Source organism: Varroa destructor, unplaced genomic scaffold (assembly GCF_002443255.2).
Source record: "Varroa destructor unplaced genomic scaffold, Vdes_3.0 BEIS01000001.1, whole genome shotgun sequence".
NCBI classification, from domain to species: Eukaryota; Metazoa; Arthropoda; class Arachnida; order Mesostigmata; family Varroidae; genus Varroa; species Varroa destructor.
The window spans coordinates 54762497-54784638 of record NW_019211454.1 but is presented as its reverse complement, the minus strand read 5'-3'; the positions used below and the strand labels follow the sequence as shown (position 1 = coordinate 54784638).

At 37.4% G+C, this 22142-nt stretch overlaps 3 protein-coding genes across 7 annotated transcripts; 1 reads left to right on the top strand and 2 right to left on the bottom strand.

Moving 5' to 3' along the window:
* Window positions 1-22: 22 nt before the first annotated feature.
* Aos1 (SUMO1 activating enzyme subunit 1) lies at window positions 23-2268 on the bottom strand. Its single transcript, XM_022797268.2, has 3 exons — window positions 1944-2268; window positions 1491-1606; window positions 23-1386 (listed from the first exon to the last, which is right to left on the bottom strand). The coding sequence occupies exons 1-3, from the start codon at window positions 2077-2079 to the stop codon at window positions 652-654; spliced, it is 987 nt and encodes a 328-aa protein (XP_022653003.1). The 5' UTR covers window positions 2080-2268; the 3' UTR covers window positions 23-651.
* Window positions 2269-2419: 151 nt separating this feature from the next.
* Window positions 2420-7208, top strand: MED19 (mediator complex subunit 19). Of its 3 annotated transcripts, none has more exons than XM_022797272.2 (6): window positions 2420-2737; window positions 3229-3246; window positions 3626-3726; window positions 4044-4238; window positions 4607-4710; window positions 5273-7208. In XM_022797272.2, exons 1-6 carry the CDS (start codon window positions 2730-2732, stop codon window positions 5789-5791), a joined length of 945 nt encoding a protein of 314 aa, XP_022653007.1. In that variant the 5' UTR covers window positions 2420-2729; the 3' UTR covers window positions 5792-7208. The 3 variants fall into 3 exon arrangements, with proteins under 3 accessions (XP_022653007.1, XP_022653015.1, XP_022653008.1); XM_022797280.2 differs by having other exon boundaries at window positions 3229-3396; XM_022797273.2 differs by lacking the exon at window positions 3229-3246.
* Window positions 7189-21935, bottom strand: egh (beta-1,4-mannosyltransferase egh). 3 transcript variants are annotated; one of them, XM_022797243.2, is made up of 5 exons: window positions 21414-21935; window positions 18034-18108; window positions 13356-13628; window positions 10126-10401; window positions 7189-9863 (listed from the first exon to the last, which is right to left on the bottom strand). In XM_022797243.2, the coding sequence occupies exons 3-5, from the start codon at window positions 13623-13625 to the stop codon at window positions 8856-8858; spliced, it is 1554 nt and encodes a 517-aa protein (XP_022652978.1). In that variant the 5' UTR covers window positions 13626-13628; window positions 18034-18108; window positions 21414-21935; the 3' UTR covers window positions 7189-8855. The 3 variants fall into 3 exon arrangements, with proteins under 3 accessions (XP_022652978.1, XP_022652970.1, XP_086832945.1); XM_022797235.2 differs by lacking the exon at window positions 18034-18108; XM_086976819.1 differs by lacking the exons at window positions 18034-18108; window positions 21414-21935 and adding an exon at window positions 21163-21404.
* Window positions 21936-22142: the final 207 nt, after the last annotated feature.

Here is a 22142-nt window from a genome sequence, read left to right as displayed (position 1 = left end):
ATACCAAGGACATTGGTAGGGATAATTATTTTGCATTGACTTTATTAATTATCAACTACTCAGCAGGTACAGGTTTGAGAAGCGAGCTAGCGCTACTAATTACAAAATCTTGTATTTCCCTGGCGAATTAATGCAAAAAATGGCAATTTATATTTCTTATTATGTCTATTTTTGCATGAGATCTGGTTAGAAAAGTCCTTAATGATCAGCTGCCTTATTGCTATTATATCTTCCTGTTAACTAATTCTATAAATAAATATATTACCTTGACTGCCTTAGTTATATTGAAGCAGAAGTACATATGCGAGATTTTGTGTCAAGGTGAGAAACTAAAGAATGACAACAGTTCTTTTTTTATTTTTTCTTGCAGGACTATATCTATAATGCCATTTACCGGCTAATACTTTTTAAAAAATGTATACATGAGAAAGTACTAGCGTCTAGTTTGCTGCCAGAATATAGACAATGCGCCTGTGACTTTCATTTCTATATTTGTAAACTGTTATACATCAAAATTCTTGTCTCTTTGAGAACCTGCATTGGCTAACCGATCAGTTTCGCACATGCATCAAGCGCACATAGTTAACCCTCTTAGGACACCGCTCATTTGAACAGTTCTACTGTTCCTACGCAACCCTCTTTGGACACCGCTCATTTGAACAGTTCTACGGTTCCTACGCAGCTGTCACCATCAAAAAGGAATACATTACAGAAGGGCTTGCAATTTTGTGAGGCCACTTTAATCACTTCTTGACCGAGCACTCCACCGAGAACAGCAGCAACAGGACAAGGTTCGAGCTGCAGGAGTTCATCTAGGGAATCCAGGGCAAATAGATCCTCTCCCACTTCGAGTCGGGCTGCTACCTCAGGCAGAAGTTTCGCTAGTTGCTCCTTGGTTACTGCCTTTGGGATATGCTTATCATAAAACGCTAACAGAAGATGGAACAGAAAGGCAAGTCGAGAAGACCGCTTGTTCAGGGCACCTCCACTCCTCTTGTTAACAAATTTTGCATTAAGGATCTCCCGGAGAGGTGGAAACCGCTCGGACATCTCTTCGTGTTTTGATTTTTTACCGTCCTTTAAATGGATTATAGTTTCATGCACATATTTAAAATCCATAAGGTCACTCATGAAATAGCCTAACCCGGAGAGAACGTGGCCGACGATAAGCTTAATTTCGTTTTTGCGACATAAGTCGTTAAACTCAAACACCTTTTGCGTGGGAATCATGTCACAAATGACGATCATGTCGAATGTCTTTAGGAATTTTTCGTCCTTGTTAAGAATATCTTCTTCTTCCACTCTGACGTCGACCATTGGGTTAAGACGACGTGCATAACGAAGCGACGACTGAGCCCGATTCTTCCCAACGTCTTCAGGGGTTACCTAAAGGGTTAAAATGATTATTAGATATAGAAGTATTTTTTTGTTCCAACGACCGCATTCGTTTAGGTCGTAATTCCTGTTGAAATAAGCAAGTATCAATTTACCATAAATTGAGAACGAAGATCTTCCTTGCTTAGATTCTTGTGATCGACTAGGTCAACGCGAGACACTCCGGCAAGAATCACATTTTTTGCCACTTCTGCGCCCAATCCCGTGAGACCTGAATGAATAGCACCGATTTGACGGACATATTATTAAATTACTAAACGTGTGTGGAATAAGCAATGACAAACTATCATATTTCAGCTGGCGTTACTCTGTCCTGTTACACACAGTACACACCACGTAATATAAACTAAAGTAAGGCACCAACCGCCAAAGCACTAGTACATTTAATATCATAAATCGTTCATTATATTTCAGAGTTTTCACAACGACGCATTGTTTTTCAGTGTTTTATAATGTCACTGAACATCCGCTTATAGTAAAAAGCAAGAAATAGTAGATCCGAACACTAGAGACTATCTTTTATTGATGTGTTGTTGTATCAAACATACCAGCAATGCAGACTTGAAATTTGTTTAGCCTCTTCTGAGCGTCAAGGCCCCATAAGCGAATTTGGCGATCATACAGTTTACGTTCTTCTTCAGTAAGTTCTTCAGGGATAGTACTCTCATTTACTCGACGCTTCATGTTGTTTTCAAGGGCCTTGCATATACTTTGCCGATCTTCTGTTTACCGCCTTAATAATAGCAAGTATCTTCTTATTATTGCTGCTAGCTGAAGAATCTCAAATTACACATGCATACTATTTTCGTTCTTACTGTATTGAGCTTTGACACCGGTAAGGCGGCAATCCGTTTGATGGCGCTGCTCGACAGGTAAGCGCACACACCAGGTTATTATGGAGTATCTATTTGATGGCTGCCTTCGATGGAAACCATAAACATAAATAGAGCCGTCTGGTTTAATTTATAGCCATTGTTTGCACAGTTTTCGTTTAACGTTAGGCTTAGATTATTTGATACGGGTATCGTTACATGGTGAACATCGAATTCAGCAGTAGTAGGCTTTAAGCTAGACTTTTTCCTGAACAGTTCTATAGCGACATCTATTTGCACGACTGACTGAATTTGTTAGACATGAGTAGCAGACAGCTAGCGAAGGCGCATCCGAGTTGAGGTTAAAATGAGTTCCCTGAACGCTTGATGGACGCTCCATCAAAACTGTGAGAATCGTTCGCCGTCAACTAGTGCAGTTAAACCGATGAATGGTGACGGAAAAGCAAAAAAATTACTACACCTATTTGGAAAGTTGGGAAGTCAACCTGTTCAGCCTACACCATGGAACGGTTAGTCTCACTAGGGCAAATGCAAGCTGGAACGCTTTTAACGAATGATTCAGTTGCACGTTTTTTTTGATCAAGTTATCGGACAGACATCTTATATTTGGATAAAGTTGTAATAGAGATTATGTGCATAGATTACCTTACATATGTTTTATTATCACTACAGGAAAGATGGAATACATAAAGATAACTTGCTATGACCTTTAAGAGTAAAAATTATTTGTTGGAAGCGAAAGTAACTAAATTTGACTGACAATTATGAAATTAGTAAGAAACAGCGAGAAAGTCGAACACAGAGTTTAAAAGCTTGACCACGTAATGTCGAAATGTAAATTTCGAAGTGCGCTAAATAAAATCAACGTTTATGCTGTGTTGATTTGTGTGAAGATTTGTTAAACTTGTTAAATATCGGAAGTCTTTATAGAGTCAAACAAAACAAGCAATTTCGTAGACACGAAACTTTCTCAAGGAGTAATATTTCCTGTGCTTTTCAGGTCGTATAATTCAAAAGTGTATGAAGTCGCATTAATAATGCACATATTTCGTCTTTAGTGGTGCGCTTTGATGGCATGGAAAAAATCGCGTGGAAGAAAGCCTTTAAAAGATATGTGCAAATTAAGTAACGACAGTGCCTGAATACAATTTGCACAGTTAACCCACAGGCTGAGTTTCCGTTGTTTTATTTTTTGCTGTGATTTAGCGCGTGACATACCGTGTTTTCGGTCGATACAAAGTAGCTACTTACTCTTGGATATCGCGGCCATAAACTAATTTAGTACTATCTATAAACAAATGTTATAAACAATTAGCAGATATATTAGTGTATATCCGAAACTAAAATGCATGCACAGCGTATATAAAATAACTTAGCAATTACAATCGGTTTTCTAGTTCTCCTCAATTTCCTCCTATTGGGCTAATGAATGACGGACTTTCACGGAGACCGGGCGATTACTCGCCTCGTAGTTCACCCCGAGGAAACCGTTCACCAGGTAAACTTCTCTGCAAAAGGAGCCTTTATTTTGAAAAACCTTGCATTAAAATTCAATAAATTCTAGGTAGGGACAATTTGTTCTATGAAAGACGTTTCATTATGTGGGCGACGAATTCGATAAGATTTCTAACTTAGTTATAAAGAAACAATCAGGTAGAAAACCTTTTTTTTTTTTTACTAGGGTTACACACCGATATTACTGTCAGAAGTTTTGCATATTTTATTTTTCATTACTACGTGGAAAGATTGCTGCCTTGAACAAATGTTTTCTGCAACCATTCTTGACTCTTCCGCTGTTCGTCTTTTCCTGTTCAGTGGTTTCTCGTCCGGACAGCAGCGGCACACTGAAAACGACTATATCTCTTCGGTCGACGCCAGCCATTGTTCACTCGTCGCACTCGGGACCTTTTTATCTACTAAAGGAGAACTCGAAGTGCGAACAAATGCTCACTGGCGCGACGAATATGATGCTGCACTACAACCTTGAACATACGTTTAACAAGTTCATCGGTACGAATCTACGAATTGCACTATTCTGCCTGTTGATGTTCTGTTTATTTGTACTAGATAAATGCTCAATTTCGGCGATTCATTGCGGAATTGCGGATTTCATTTTAAACGAGTTACAATCTGTATCACTTTGTGCTCAATTGGCAAACTCGTGGTGAGAAATACACTGGAGATAAATTTTAGAGGTTTGATTCAACTGTAAGGGAAAAATTAGTTCTGCCAGTTCTAAATAGGTGTCCTTTCAGTAAAATTTTTGTATTTTGTGATCCCAAAAGTTTCGGGTATTGTCTTAGTTGTGGTTAGGGAACTCCGGATAAATTTATACCATAATGCCTTATAGATAAACAAGCGGATGTTATTTATATTAGGTCGCAAAGTGAAAGACAAGTTATCGGCGTTTTTGCCTTCTCTGCCTGGAAATATCGACATTCCCGCAGGAGCAGACGGCACAGGCGAGTCGTCGCTGCGCAAGGTACGTTCGAAATTGACTCACGACGATATACATTATTATAGTAGCTCCTTGAGTATGAGGGATTCCAATGAGCTTCGGGACAGTTAATTTTAAAAGGATTCAAATAGAATACAAAAACTTTTACGTAAAAAAAAATACAGCACTGCACTAGAATAAAAAAACACCATTTCGATAAAGTGTATAGAATAATTTAACCAGTGAACGGCCATACATTGGACTTTACAGAAATCTACTAATTAAGTGTACAAATGATTAAATTATAAGAATATGGAGAGCACAATGTACAGTGAAAGTAGGCAAGTGTGACATGCATGCTGTTGGTTTGACCGAAAATGCAAGACAAAATTCTAGCATTAAACTCCATTCCAGCTTTAAAAAATGTAATTACTATATTGATTTATTTCCTTTAAAAGGTTAATTTCCATATTTAGATTCAGGAAATGTTATTTGTTTTCTTCTGGCCTACAAATTACCGAGCCATTATTGGCACATCCCGTGTCCAATAATTTAACCTGATAACTAGGCTTAAGGGTAGATTTTCATGCTCGTTAACTTTATGTAGGTGATTCATCAGCCGCCCGTAGGTGGCAAGGAACTGATTCCTCTCAGTGGTGCTCAACTGGCCGGCTTTCGTCTGCATCCTGGTCCATTGCCTGAGCAATATCGTACTGCCAATCTTCAGGCGTTGAAGAAAAAGAAGCATAAAAAGCACCGTGGATCCGAAATTGAACCCACCGGCAGCAGTGGAGCTGTTGGAGCAGGTGGTACGGGTGCTCCAGGCGCTGTTGGAGCAGGATTGGCGGGTTCGGGAGGCTCTAGCGGGCCGATCGGATCAGGTGCTCCAGGTGGCAACGCCGTAGGCAGCTCAAATCAAAGTGAGAGTGTATTTAATGCCGAGGCCGAGAAGAAACACAAGCGTACGAAAAAGCATGATGAGGAGCGAAAGAAGAAAAAGAAAGATAAAAAAAAGAAAAAGACGCGACACAGCCCTGAACCTCCCGGCGCCGGAGGACCGCATACGCCCACAGTAGCACCAAACACGCCTACTGGTGCCAATATGACAAATAGGGTCACAATATAATCGACCTAAAAACATCGCTCTTTCTATATATATATAAATATATATATATATATAGTAAGCGATATGTGTTGAATGAATGATGCCATGAATGCTAATGTAACATGTTGTACGAACCCGAAAGGATAAATAGTCTAAACAGTCGAAAGTCTGGGCAGTTATGAGAGTCGAAAGCGGATATAAAGGAGGGCGGTTGGGGTTGTGAAAAAAACGATGAATTTGGTAATGTGAAACGAGAATTCATGTGTCGATATACAAAGAAAAAGAATTGCGACAGATTAATCCTGACCAAGATGAATAAGTGATTATATTGTGTCTCTTTTAGTACAGAACTAATAGAATTGATTATGAATTAATTATGGTGGGTTGTCAAACCGCTATACCTAAACCGATATACATACTAATATGTGTGCGTGTATTAGTATGTATGTAATTAAAGAATTTCGGTAGCTGATTGACAAACTGATCGGTCTCTAAACATATGTCGGATACGATTCGGGAGTAGGCTATAATAATAATCATCATTAGTCATCATCGACACCTTTTAAAGATCCTTTCCAAGCGTTATACTGATTCATCTTAATAGTACTCTGTGTACATATTAGTGGATATCAGATCAGTATACGCTTACAAAGGGTGTCTACATGATGGTACTCTATTGACTACGATATGTGGCATATAAAAAGCATTTCATGTAGATATACATATAAATATGGCGAAAAGAAGTGCAACTTGGCTATCGTAGTAATTGGTCAAATACTCTGGTAACATTACATGAAATTCCGAGTATCCAATATTTATCTTTGGGTTTATTTAAGCGGCAAGCCACACGAATAATATCTACCGGAAAGCGTGTAAACATGTTGTGAAGTAGATGTCGGGTTTCCAGGGCCGACGCGGTTTGTCGAACTATTATATGGAAAACTGAATTGTGATTAGGAAAATAGGTGCGACAAAGAATGGAGTGCATGTGATAAGTTTTCCCAAGCAAATATCGGATATCAAAACACATTAGGTGTTTGTATCCTGGAGTTGGATTTTTTTCTCTAAAGGTCCTTTTGATCCTATTTCCTGACCTCGTAGCATCTAAATATTAGTAAAGACATCTACATTGTTTCACTACTGTACTAAGTATTTGTACAATAAGTTTGAGTGTATCTGCCAACGAGTAGCGTGCTCTTGATTGTGTCTGTCAATGTAATGTGAACTGTGTACATTATATTTAGCTTTATTAAGATATATTCATTTAATGAGGAGATCATTGCAAGATTTGTTACTCGAATCAATGAAATTATCTATATGTCCTATCTAGCTAGATAACTAAATGTATTTAAGGGTACATTCTTTTCCCGACGAAAAATGGCGACGGAATGAACAAATAAAAATGAGTACGCGGCACATTCTTTCGTGACCACTCAAATAGTTGTCGTTTTCCTTTTTCGTCACGTTGAGTTTTATTACTAATGCCTCCAGTTTATTATTATTAAATAAATATAGTGTAGGACGTTGGTTGTATTTCGTATATTTTGTTCTGTTTAGTTTTTCTCGCTTTTCCCTAAAGAGTCTATCCACAAAGATTGTTTCCACTTACGCCGTATGTAATACTCGTCATATCAGGTAAGACATACTTCCGTTGAAGTTATTTTCATAGAATGCAGACAAGTTTTATCAGAAGGCTTGATTTCAATAAACGACAAACTGCTTGTTTGGACATTTATAACTACGGTGCTTGTGTGCGTTATGTAAAACAGACTTGAAAAATCGGTCAGTCATCTTCTGTATACTGTTCAGGCGGGTCAGGTAGACATTTCAGATCTCGCGTTCCTATTCGCATCGATTTGCTTTAATTATACTCTGACAGAAGTTGCGCAGCGCCGTATGTTAAACTACGAAATGCAGTATACGTGTCGCTTGATATCTGGCGGTACCGCATATATCAGTCTTTTACTTAGCAATCTTTATTTTCGACCCCAGAATTCTTACGGATATAGAATACGGATTCACTTTTAACGTCTACAAAATGGCTTAAGGGAAGCAATAATCTCTTATATCGAGTTATGAAGAAGAAATAAATAAAAGCGAAGAGTAGAAAGTAAAATATATCGAATTTGAAAAAATGATTGCCAATCGCTTTTACTATCAAGGGAAGCACATTGCGTACTCTCTATGCACTTCCGCAGAACTAAATTTCCATTTGATAATGAGTAAAAAAAAAACAAAAAACTTACACGAGCCGTTGCGATGTCCCTGCCACCATACTTCGATGAACATCGTCAAATAGTTTACTAACTACTACCGCTTAGCACCGAATTTTTCGACAGAAATTACTTAATTGCATAGCAAGCTTTTTTCATTAAAGGATTTTATAGTGACAATAGGTTCGTTCTCTTGACCCCGATTCCTGTCTAGAAATCGATGAGCGAAATGCACAGGGAAGATCGCGAACTAAAAATTGATGAACTCGCAGAAAATCAGGCAAAAATCTTTGTCTTTTACGACGTTACGCTTCTCGAAGCGAAATTGTGCAATAATCTTAATAAATTAACAGCAGTGGTTGTATTAACATTAAAAGTATTGTAAATCAGATTTGCAGTGTATCTTTAACTTTGTACATAGGGACGGGTAATAGTGTAATATAATAAATATATTAAATTCGTTGGTCACCACGGGCCTACTGTTTTCAGTGATAGCGTACAATCATAGTAGTCAACCATATGAAACATTCTATGCTTTCCTATGTTATATTTCTTATCTACAGGTTCGCTTGTATACATCTTCTCGCTTACTATTGATTCTTCCGCACTACTTCGGACACAGCTCAGTTCAGCACAATTTACCACCATTTGCAAATATGGTTTTGTTATAGTCCTTCCTTATGTGGACTAATAGTATTATTATGATGATGTTATCCCTTCTATAATAGATACTGCGAAAACACCGCATTTAGAATTCCTTCTTACCATGGGACTTTCGTACACGTGCATAGCACAGTCTCGGTTTTTTAATAATCCTAGTAATTTTACTTTCCTTTGATCGCTGCTAATTCGGATCTGCTCCTTTCAATTCCTTATACAGGTAACAAAGGTTGTGTCCTTAATTTGATGTTTTTGTCAACGATATAGAACTTGTGCTTATTTCCAAGAAGGCCCCAGACGACAGCCACGTTTTCGACAACAATGTTCAATGGGATGGCTATCACGACCAGCATGAAACATAGCCAGAACCCAAAAAATCCATAACGACTAATGGAGAACGACTTTATCAAGCCAAAAATATACATGTAGATATTGAGAGCACCGATAAACGCGCAAATGATGTTGAACGTTTGCGGGCAAGGTAACGGAAAATTCGGCGCGAGTACGAGATTTGACGTTGACAGAGGCATCGTTGCCCATGCGTATAGTGAGCAACTTAGCCACACCTTGTAACGCCATGGTATTTTCGCCGAATGTACGACAAGGTAGATGCCCTGCATCCAGCGTTTTCGCTGCTGAATCAGATCGCTTATTGTAAACGGGCTCTTTTCCCAAAGAGCTCCCTCGATAAATTCAAACGAATAACCCTTCGAAAAGGCCACCATCGAAAAGTAGCAATCTTCGGCCACCGATCCATCTGGTCCGTGGTCAAAGCTAACCTCCCGTTCGGCACCAACACGCGTACAAACGTACGAGCCCTTCCATGAGAACAGTGGTTTATGAAAAAAGTTGAACTGAAATCTTAGCTTGCCGAGATCGTCAGCCACGCGGTACATGTCTGCTGACGTGGTGAACCAATTTACAATGCGCTCATTGGCATAGGTGATCAGACCTTGACCGAACGAACAGCGTCCGGCACTAATAAAGTTGAGCACTCCTCTTAGAGCGTCTTTTGTTAACAAGGTCTCCTCGTCTAGATGTAGTATATAGTCCCCATCAGCCAACAAATTTACGTTGTCTTCGAGACAGTATTGCAATGCACGGGCTTTAAACATTGCACCTGTCGTAGTGTTGTAACTTTTTGGAACCACTGTTTGGCGAATTTTCGAGTTTAGCCAACTTGCAGTTACCTGCGACATTGGACTAAGTTTTACTTCGACCTGAAATTGTTTAACAATAAAAAACAAAACCATATTTACGTTATGCGAAAAAAATAGTAATTCTTCAGCACGCACAGTAGAAAATTTGTAGCTAAAAATAAATGAACAATTATACATATCTTTAAGTACATTTGTAATTGCACAATTACATGTCGTCACAGATAGTTCGCCTAACAGTTCGTTTAAAAACTACATTGCTTTACTATATAATATCTGCAGATGCAAGCAATGAACGTTGCCATAAAATGTAGTCTTCTAATACCTGATCAGGACTGGTTGGTGCATGAAGTTGCGGAACGAACTGTGACAAATTTACCCCCGATATACCCTCGCCCGCGAGGGTTGGATGTTCCATTCCGATCGGAAATTCGTTCTGGCTATAAACCTCTTTGTCTGTGACAACTTCAATTACGAAGTTGTCAATGCCTGTATCGAGGCATGTCGCAAGGTTACGCTTAACATTTTCTCGTACGAGTCCCGGATAATCCCCGCGTGTGACAACTCGAATACACAAAAATGGAGCTTCATGCGGCTTCACCTAAAAAACAAAAAAAAAGCGATTACGGATATTGGTGAGGGCAGACTGGCACTCACGTGATATTTACGTATACATACATATTATCACTTAGAAACATTGCCGGATTATATCTCATTAATTACTGGATTCACGCAATTAGACGGTTTCCTAATACCTCTTGACTTCTAGCGGATAAAGTTTTGCATTTCCGCCCTAATGTAGATAACTCATTTCGCTGTGATACTCTAGTTAAGTGAATCATCTATATTACATATATTAAATATAAATCACATCTACATTACATATATTAAATATATCAGAGGAATTATATATTATTACTTGTGTAATACTGGGTGATTCATAATTCAGTACAGCTTACCGGTAGATTGCTTAGGTGAATAGCTACATTGGTTTATACCTACGCCCTCTTTCATATGCCAAATGTGTTATGAGTATCAAAGAAATGCTTTTTGTTTACTTAAAGGCATGGATTGTAGACGTTTACAACATTCACATCTTGCGTCATTTCGTTGTTATTCAAACAAATCTAGACAAATAATGCATGAGGAAGGCATCGAAATTCTACTCAAGTATAAATAAGTTAGCCGCGTTACCCGAATCCACTAAGTCCATGACTCACGAAGCACTTTAGGCTTATTTGTGCATTTAAACGTGCAGGTATAAAAGAAATTGCCATATTAAGCCATTGTTTACCTGGTAGCCGGTATATCACAGGCTTGGACATTGTTGCGTTGAGAGCACTGATAGGTGCTTTATGCGTTTAAGGGTAGAGTCTAATCCACCTCTGGATTAGACTCTACCCTTTTGGTAAAACAATATGACCATGAGAATAAGTGCCATTTTCCAAGCATATGACTCAAAAGCTGTAACCAGAAAGAATATAGTCTCTCTCCGAAATGTAGAAAACTAGTCTTCATATTGTACTTCGCCTAACTCATTACGCGGGATTACAGGACCATGCACAAAATTTGTGGTGTGGTATTTACTCAATCATTAGAAGCATGACACTGCTCTCCAGCAGTAATCGTTAAGTCTAATATTTTTGGTATCGCAATGCTTAAAGATCAAAGTCATTAGTCTTTGTCATGTATAACGATTCGTATTGCAAAACGGACAGAAAAAGATCTAGTGATATTCATTGCTGATGCGGTGCCGTGGGATTGAATATTACCAGCTCGAAATCATATATAAGCCCCTCGTTCTTACTTTTTCATTACTGAAATTTATATTTATAATGTATTCGTATAATCAGATAAGACAGTATGTATTGCATTGATATAAATATTTTCTGAAGGCAAGATTAACTATTTTCATTTACCTGCACAGAAGAGTGTAGCTGTCATATATTACGTTAGCAAAAAGTATTGGCCATTTTAAGCCAAATTTGTAGTAAATACATTTATATGTCAGAATAGTACTACTAAATTAAATATGCGCTATCAATTACTAATCTTCTGCCATTTTTTTGTACCACTTTGATCCTATCACTGTGGAATTTTCTGAATGCTTTCTGGACAAAAACTGGGACACGCAATTGCATTTTCCATTGATATGAAATTAACATAATTAAAGAAGTTCTGCAAATGATAGCCTGATGGCGCAAGATATGAGGTATCTAAACTTCCCATCCTAGTTTTTTCAATTTTTACGAGTACCTAAAGATATACGTAATCTGGTATAATCATGACGCTTTCTCTGTTCACTAGTCCCGGCCGGCTTTTTTTTTTCAATTGCTTGTTATAATCCTATTAGTTGTTGACAGTAGATCTCCGAATCGATTGTCTGTCCACACAGCAGCAACTCATAATGCACGATTCCTTTTCAATCCCGTTAAATACGTACCATCGCTTTCTTTGGCGTCAATCTAGAATTTGCCATAGATTTTTAAATATATTTATTTTATTTCCACATTACTGTCGTGGTGGTCCACCTTTCATTACCCATGGAAATCGGCTTTAGAAATAGCTTGATTTTATTACGTTTCTGTAGAGTTTCGCCGATCAAAACATAATCGACAAGTTCCTTTGCATTGCTACCGGTAGCATACAAACATCGAGCTTTTTTTGCAGCAAACTTCTTTTAAATGGCTTAGAACTGTTTGGTGGCGCACATTTAGTTTCCTGGTGATATTGTGGACACTCGCGTGTTGACCTTGCTCAGTTTTCGCAATAATTTCATTAACTTTTTCCGTAATTGGTCCAGTACTATAAGGAGCATCTTTCACATCGAAGTTTCCGGAATGACAGAACCATCTTTAAGCTGTTGCTTCCGATAACGCGTTTTGACCACACACAGCATACATTTTCAGCAGTTGCGCCTTTGGCATTATAAAAGTGAAAAATTATTACTTAAGATATGTGACTAAAGCCATGTAGCTAAAAAAAAATACTTAGTACAGTTTCGTCAATCCAACATGTATCACGTAATTGTAAGTTGTGGGTGTATAAATCTTTAAACCTTAATGGACCATGGACACCTAGCTACATTTGCATTAAATTTATTTTTAAATACTATTATTATTATTTTTAATAAATTTTATTTTTTTAATAATTTTTAATAAATATTATTATTATTTTTAAATAAATAAAGAATAACATGGTCGAGAATTGACAGTCCTACGTTGCCTATGTAATAGCACTGTCACTTCGCCGAGTGTGCTTGAGAAGGAAGCTCTGCTTCAGTAATGTTGACCAATAAATGATATTGCTTTGCTCAGCAATTTTTTTAAGAAAAACTACCGAGAAAATTTACATAGTATTCCGAATGGTTATAGGACAATCTGATTTTTGGTGAACAAAGATTTAACGCTGTAATAGTGCTGAAAAGTATAGCAGGCCACTGATGTGCAATTCAATATAAATATGTCATAGTATGCGCTGCAAAGTTTAATCTCTAAAAGTATTACTTGTGTAAAAAATGAGATCACCATATGTACCAGGCATTTACGAACTTACCTTTAATCGAACTCTAGGGGGGAACGCGTTGTACAGGGTCAGGCCGAACAAGTTGGTAAGACTTTGCGGCAGGGCCAGCAGTGGGAGAAGCCGGAATAAGTAAAGAATAATAGTAAATATCACGCCGTATTCACTAAACGGATCTACTAAAGGTTGTTGATCAGGTGGTTTTAACGCCCCTGAAAACTCCACAAACACGTACATCAGTACAGCCATAAGGATGCAGTGAAGCGCATGATAAAAGCTGGGCCGAATGTGAAGTCGCACCATTTTCTAAAATAAAAAACGCAAAACGCAATTTGTTTTTCTTTACTAGTGTATAGGCCTTGCTAAACCTAGTAATCGTCTCTGAAGTAAGGTGTATATAAAAATCGGCTTCCTTTTACATTCATAGAAATTGCATTGACCAGGTCTGCTAGTCCTGTAAGATAAATATCCTATTTAGGTAACATAACGTACGCTATTCGTAATATTGGCACTTTCTTCAAATGTTTTTAACCAAACACAAAAAAAAGTGAAGCAGTTATTACTAGTGTTATTGCAGTCTTTAATCATGTTCTCCTTTGTGTTTTGTGCCGAGCGGGACGGGAAGATTGTACTTATACACATATGGTCAGCTCATGCACGTTAAGGTGATTCAGTGCACTAGAATAATTATTTTAGTGGTATATCATGGAGGATATTCAGTTTACTTAATTAGTAAAACGGAGACAGTATTTTAGGAGCTTACAGTAGAATAAACAAGTCGCTGTGAGTGGATCGATTAAAAAGTGAATAACAGTTTTTAAAGACGTCCCAAGATATCTTCACGGAAACATATTTTCTATATGAGATCATAGGCAAGTCGTCGATACCTGTGTGTGGAGCCTTATCCCTATGATATCGGCCCGGGGGGGGGGGGTATTAACCAAATCAATGTTAGTAATGATACAGCAGATGACTGATCTTCCTTAATAAACCATGGTGGTCAACCCTACGATATGTTAGGAACAGGATATTTGGCAACTACTAACGTGTGTAACTGTAGCGCAGCTTAATGGATAATAAAATTTTTGACATTATGTACTGTTTTAACTACACTGAGCAGTCGATTTTGGAAAAACGACTATTTGCTTGGTTGGAAATGTCTGGACAAATCGTTTGATGAACAGTTGATGAAGCAGGATCACATTCCTTCAATGCGCCTTGACCCATGCAACGTTTGCCTTAAAAGGTCTGCAAAGTTTACTTTGGTTTGTTATTAACCACATACATCAAATATTTAACGCGATAAAACATTTACGCCTGGCGCTACAAAACCGTTACAGCTCTGTGAAATGCAAAGCGCGTTTCATAAAAGACTCAATTAAAACAAAGAATCAGTAAAGTTCGTAGATTTTACAGCGCTTTTTGAATTTATTGTTCCTGTTGGCTCCAAAACCACAGGCAAAGTTCCTAGAAAAAATATAACCCATGGACTTTCCAGTACACTACAGATCACATGATGTTACGAGCGTGATTGCCTGTTTAGAAATTTAAAGCATATAAAATTTATAAAGTATTTAAAAAATAGCATTTAAATAGTAACAAACAGTAGCATAACCGTTGTGGCTGCGGAATAAATTAGGTTCATCACCTAAGGCCGGCTCTACATTGCGATATCAGACGGAATCATAAATCCACAGCTACAGCTACCTTTAAATAAATGTTTCAAGTTTTACATCCGATACTGCCGTTGTATCATTTGCAGACATTACTTTGGACGGAAATATTTGCTCCAGATTTCTGATCATGTGACCTCAAGTTTATTAGCCAAACACCTTTTCACTGCACCATCGACATGCACGGCGATCAATAGTTACGGCAACGATTGCATTGTTGTTAACTCAATATCTCTTCCAATGATAGTTCCATGAGGCCATGGCAGAGAATTATATAAGTCGGGCCCTGTTTCTTTCACTTTCTGACGGGTTTATGAAGATTTTTTTAACTCATAACTATCAAACTATTTAATACGTTCTATTTGGCAAGAAGAGAATAATAATTCTGTCTGACATTAAATTGCCCGCAGAAGAAATGGAGGTTGCTAACAAAATCAGGAACCTTTATTTTGTTCTACAAATAACTAATTAAACGAAGTACCACTGATTCAATTATTTAATTCTGTAATTATGTTACAATCTTTCTGTGATAACCACTAGATAAGAAGGATTTCTAATCTACAGTAAATACTACGGTGTATGCATAAGTGTGAGCCATATCAGCTTACTTAATAAAAACAATTTTAGTGATAATAACGACTTTGATTGCAGTAACGGCGTATTGCAAAATGACATCAACAGAAACCATGCCAAAAATGCAACCTACAACGTAGGAGCTCTACGCAATCTATTGGCAGGCACAACACATTTTAGATACACTTTTTTCAACACAACAGTCTTACCTATAAAGATAACTCTATATCTTCAAATATTTCACTTAACAATATAAAGTTAATGCTGTGCTACTCAGGTATATCAGAGTTAGTGATAAATTAGGCTTTCCAATCAGAGACCTGCGATCTTCTTGATTTAAAATTATTGTCAAAGCATGGAAGAGCCGTACATGAGCCGTTTCAAACCGTTGTCGGTTCCCAGCAGTGGGCTAGTAATCACGATATCATATGAACATCTAATGATTTTAGAACATGCTGCACTAATGAAAATTAAGAGTAAAGGCTGTAACAGCGATTTTGTAGCATAAAGGGAATTATATTTAAGATATGCTTTAGCTAAGTTCTTTACTGGGGGTAAATAATGTTTGAACTTGTTTCTATAAATCGGCAATATTTAGCGCATCAAAAATTAATAAATATGTAGCACAGGACATTGTGCTTCCTTTTGTGCAGTTGTTTAGAGTATTATCAATTTTAAAGATAAGTTCCGCTGTAAATTTTATCTTAGTTAATTGATAAACATTTGATCTAAGTCATTTAGTTCTATTCTGACTATAGGTTTTACGTTGACTAAGCCTCGACCGTAAGTAAGCAATTTCGCATTACCATCACCGAAGGGTCGTTTACTATATTACATTCATAAGGACACCTAAAGCACTGCAGTGATGCCGTGAATTACTGCCGTCTCAATGACGATATAAACAATGCTGAGTAGAACTGACGATTTTTTGGATCTAAGGTTTCTGTCGAAAGCTGTCTTTAAGTGCAGCAATAACGGAAGTAAAGCCTAAGGCATTTAGACATCAATCAAATCATTGAAGTTATCTGCTAAATTTCATTCGGAACGATGCGGCCATAACTGAAAAAAATCTACAACTAATTCTAGTGAGCATAAAATTCTCTACGAGTGTTTCATTATGATTTCCGGTTTTAAAATATGTGAAGTTGTCTTCAATGCGCATGCCAGTTTGGATTTTAAAGCATCGTGGACGGCTGGCTCTACAAAATGTGGTATAGCTTCCTTGTCATAACAATTTATTATCCAACAAACGGTTTATCTATTTCATAAGACAGCATTAAGACGACGTAAGGTCACACTATTGTAAGATGTTCTTTTTTTGTTTTACAGATTAATTAGAGATCCGTTTAGTATAACAAAAACGTTACCACAGTATTACATGTAACGTTATCAGAAAACTAAGAGTACCAGCTGACAACACTTTTTCGTTCGTATTAAAATTCTTGACCTTTGAATAATCGATGTTCAACTTTTATGATTCACTAGAACGATATCAGCATAATGAGATCATTAGTATAATATATATATATATAGGAGATTTCTGCCCTTGCCATATTCTTCCGATTTCGTCTCAACCTATGACCACATTTTCTGATAGCTGGAAAATCAAATTATTAAATTGATAACAATACGTTTAAAAGTGATGAGTATTGAAAAAAAAAACTAGCCGAATAAGTTTTTCCGCTTCGGATTAAAAAATGGATTAAGACATGAAAGGAAATCGTAAACAATGAGACAAAATACACATTACTCCAAAATATTACACATGTTTTGACCTAGTACTTGTATACTAGGAGGCATCATAAGTCGGCATAAAAAATGGCGGAATATAGTCGTATCATAGCAACGATGCTTTTTGCTTTCTTTTTTAATATAAAAGCAGACTACGTGGGATTCCTTGATGTGACTCACATAACGATACGCAAGAAACAATAACATAGTAGACACAACGTGACACTTCCGTCTGCTTTTTTTATATAAAACCAATTAGGGGTAGAAGTCATACATAACATCTCGCCAACGACTCATTCTTCACTTTTAATCGAATCGGATACGCACAGAATGCTGACATAGCAGCTGGCCTTGAAAACATCAGCTTTGATTCAATTCACAAATATGTAGAGTGTCACATATGACACCGAATAAATATTAACTTCCCTCTTAGCACAAAAATTATACACAATAAGTAGGCATCGGAAGTGTCAGTGCGTGTTTTTAGGACTGTGAAGTTCTTAAATTAATAGAACGCATAGTTGCTAAATATATACGTATAGGTATGAACTTCGAAGAGGGGGACCAATGTTGTAAATAGGATGGTCCGTAGCCTTTGAATATTATACCAGTTGATAACCACTAGTTTAAGCAGACCTTAACGATAGTTTCACATATAACAATTAGCGTCAAGGTATTTCATACAGGACAACGGGTTAGTTTACTACTATGCAGCAGGTTTAGCATCACAGTACCTTGTGCCACTGGTTTGATTCGCCTTAAATTTGGCCATTAAGATTGTCATCGTATCGCTTTCCGAAACACGAATCCTGAAATTTGTAAAGAACCTCAAATATGTCTTATTCAGTACCAAACTGAAAACCAGAGTTTGCTTCAGTGAAATGTAAGGTAGGCGTTGATCAACGTTGCCACAGCCGATGTGCATATATACTGCTTCAACTTGAATGATTATTAATTTCACTATATGATGACGTTGTGCGATGACTAATAAGCAAATAAACAGGGAGTAGTTAATTCATAATGCAAGTAGGAAGTGGGAAAACAGTTTTTCAAATATATACGAACCAGGGATGCTTTTAGTGTAAACGCTTTATTACACTTGAGTGATATTCATTTATAAAATGAAGTGCGCCAGTATATACAGTTGCAATGGTACCGGGGTTAGTCTCGAGGTTGCCAGAAACGCATCTCCTTCACGGCATACTAACCATCGAACGCAACGTACATGTGTCCCGTTGGCGACTACACTCGTACAGCAAAATCTAGGCTCTTTCGTACCCTATTCCTATTGCATTCTTTAATCGGGTGCAGATGAAATACCATAAAAATTCTGTAACTTTTTATAAACGAATCTGTATATGCGCAGCTGATTCTGTTTTGCTTTAGGCAGATATTATCTAACGAATTTTTAAAAACAATGTGACCTTTGACTTGTCTCGCATTCGAGTTGCATATCGCACTAACGCTTTCTGTCTTGATTCTAAGCCCCTCTTCATCATGCCTTTACCAGCAATAATAACCATTATGACAAGGAACTCGTTGACATTATTTCAATTTCATGCTGTTTTAGTTTATTAATATCCTATATTGATGCATTCCTTTAACTAGTAAACGTTTTTATAATGTCGCGCATTTGTGACATTTGTTAGTGCATTGTGTTTTGCAACACACCGCTTCGGTTTCTGATGCATCGTGCATATTCTTTATATACAAGGTTGAACGGAGCTAATTTCGAAAATTGCAACCAGCTTTACAACTTAGGAGATGTGGCTTCCGATATGTAGTCTCGCCAGTTATAGCAAAGAGAGCAAAAGCAGAGGCTAGGTAAGCTTCTTGGTATTATGAGCAGTCGGAGGTTGGCTAATGAAACCAGTCTATCTCATCAAATATATTGAGAATACATTCGAGCTAATTTCCTACGTAGTCCATCCAGTATGTTTTGGAGTATCGGCATAGTAAACATCAAACGAATGCACATTTAACCCAGCGTATGCCAATCGCAACAACTAATGCTTGATACTTTAATGAAAGCACTGATCGCGACAGTCGACATATGACAAAGGGGACTTCCTACGTGATAGAACAGTAAAGAACGTAACGCGTTGAATGTGCCAAAACTTCATTAGTATTTTCTGCGGGAGGTAATTAAAGTAAATCGTACGACTGTTTATCTTATTCACACTTTTATAAAATTACATCAAAATAACAACTAGACTAGAAGATTATATTAATTACATCAAATCTGTACCCAACACTCTTCAAACTGGATAATATTTTAGAACAGGTTCTCTAAGGGGAATAAAAGAGCTAAAAACCAACATGGTAAAATCTCCTCCCATTAGTAAAATTAAATACTTTTCCGGTTTCTTGTAGCAGTCTTTTTATATACTGTCTCGTCCTGTAAATATTATAACCCAAGCTGTATATATTGAACCTGTCTTTACAACTGCAATATTATATATTCCAGCGAATTCCAAGCACGAAGAGAATAAGACAAAGATCTTTTGACAGTTTAAGGGTCTTCATGTCACATATGCTGGAGTAGCGGGAGATACGTACACTATTGCAATAAAAAAAAAACGGATCTATAAGCGGATTTATTTAATGAAGACTCTCTTGTGAAGCTAATTAATTTTGCCTCATTCTATATACGGGACTAGGCCCAATATAAGCCACCCCACACTAAAAGTTTAAAGGAGCTCAAAAAGAATGATCTTCCAATATAAACCAATAGAAAAAGGAAACTACGGATAATTTTACCGGATTTACGGAAGATGTGGTGAAATAAGATTACTAGTATAAACAATGGTACTTAAATTCGGGTCAGTACGTTGTATATATATAACGAGCATTTTCTTTCTTTCATTTGTATCTAAAGTTAACCTTAGCAAGAGAAAATCGATTGTTGTAACAATCGTTTCACCCCTCAGGCCTGTTTTTAACACAGTACTTCCGGCCACCGGATACAAAATGTAGCTTTTAGTATATTTTGGCATTTCGACATAATCCTACAAAGATAAAAGCCCTCCAAAAAGCCTAATGAAAGGATAAAAGTAAGCAAAATGACCTTCTTACATTACGTGAAAGACACTATTACTGTCAAACTGGTTTAATCATTGAAAAAAATGTCTAGCTGTCATGCGCATTTGTGTGCAATGAAAATAACATTAGCACCAGTTACCTAGACTGCCTAAAATGACTGCCCGTAAGTGCATTCTATTCGTACATATCAAGAGCGATTTTCAATATCCCTAAACTTTTCAAGAAGAAAATCTGTGTATTTATTCTGAAAATATGTTTTTGAATAACTTTCACCTTGCCTTTACATGTCTATTTTCAGCGGATGTTTAGCTTCTCTAAAAAAAAATTGGCGTCTGAAAAAAGAGAAGATAATGCTTCTCGATTAACTCTGTTCGCGGCACGAGTGATCCTTTTTTTTCATTTCAGCATTTTATTATTGACCAAGCGTTTACCCAAAGTTTAGAAATTTCATAGGGTTTGTTTGCATCGTAGAACTGATACGTCTTCACAGCAAAATAAAACTATAGTACGTGAAATGAACACTCCACCTTTGCCTAATTTTTGCGGTTAAAGGGAATTCACAAGGTAACTTGCTTTATCTTTGAAGGTTTGAGCCATTTAAGGACTATGGATTCTGTGAGCAGCGAGCGCGGTAGAATCAGCAATTCATTTAGTTTGTTCCAATTAAAGAGACATGAAAAGGTGTCAGATATGTACCGATACATGTTTTATACATAATTACACATACTTGTTCGTAACTTGTTGTGTTTATTGTTTCTTTACTGTTTGATAACCCAGAAGGTAATTTCGGCAAACGATGACATTCGAAAGCTCCAACTAACCTATAGCGGCTTTGGCCGGTTGGTTTCCAAAGCTCGCTGTGTGTTGTCCTTCATAAATTTCCACAACTATTTAAAATGCCATTTCATTTACATAAGATTGATGATACATTTTCCGGTATCCATGTTCATAGTTTTAGAGTTTTTTTTTATTGAAATTCATAATAGACACGATACACAGTCTACTGTGGTGTTGTCTCGTATTTTCTCTTGTCACTGTGGCACACAATGAACACTCATATTATTCCACGCACCTTAGTGAAGTTGTCGGTAAAACTTCGGCTTCAACTTCCTGTGGATCACATGAGGCCTTGAAGACGCTTAGCATTAGATATGCCTTGAGGATGAGCCTCTGTGTGTAAACTCGACACTCTCAGCGCCGGGAACGGCAAATTGAGACAAACTCAGCACTAAGTTAGATACCCACATGCATCAACGTTCAGAAAGGTTGCTCCTAGGAGAGGGGAGGTTTCGAATGTTTGATACCCGTCTGTTATTGTCATGGAAGAGGAACGATGCTAGCGCCATGGAGGCATGCGCGCCAAAACTTAGAAAACATCGCGCCACAATTAGAACGACAAACTGTCACTTCCCTTAAAACTCATTTTAAGAACCTAAAGAAAGAAAGCGATACATTTTTGAGTCTACTGTGGGCTGTATGATCTAGTAAATACATTGCACGTAATCTGAAGTGCAATGGTATCCGTGACGTGCATTGAGTCCAGCAACAGCACAAATCACAGCAGATAACAGGCATCCATTCCATGAACCCGAGTCGTCATTTGATGGCCAGTCACCCTATTTCGTATCGCTTTTAGTAGTCGATGATCTCTCTTCACGGTCTATATATCCATGAAAATATACAATTTTATGTATGACCGTTTGCGTCGCACGTAGAGCAGCACTATTCTCATTAGTAGTAGAAATTATACAAAACATATCTGTCGTCAATAAAGAACTCGTCATTAGCAAGCGTGGAATGT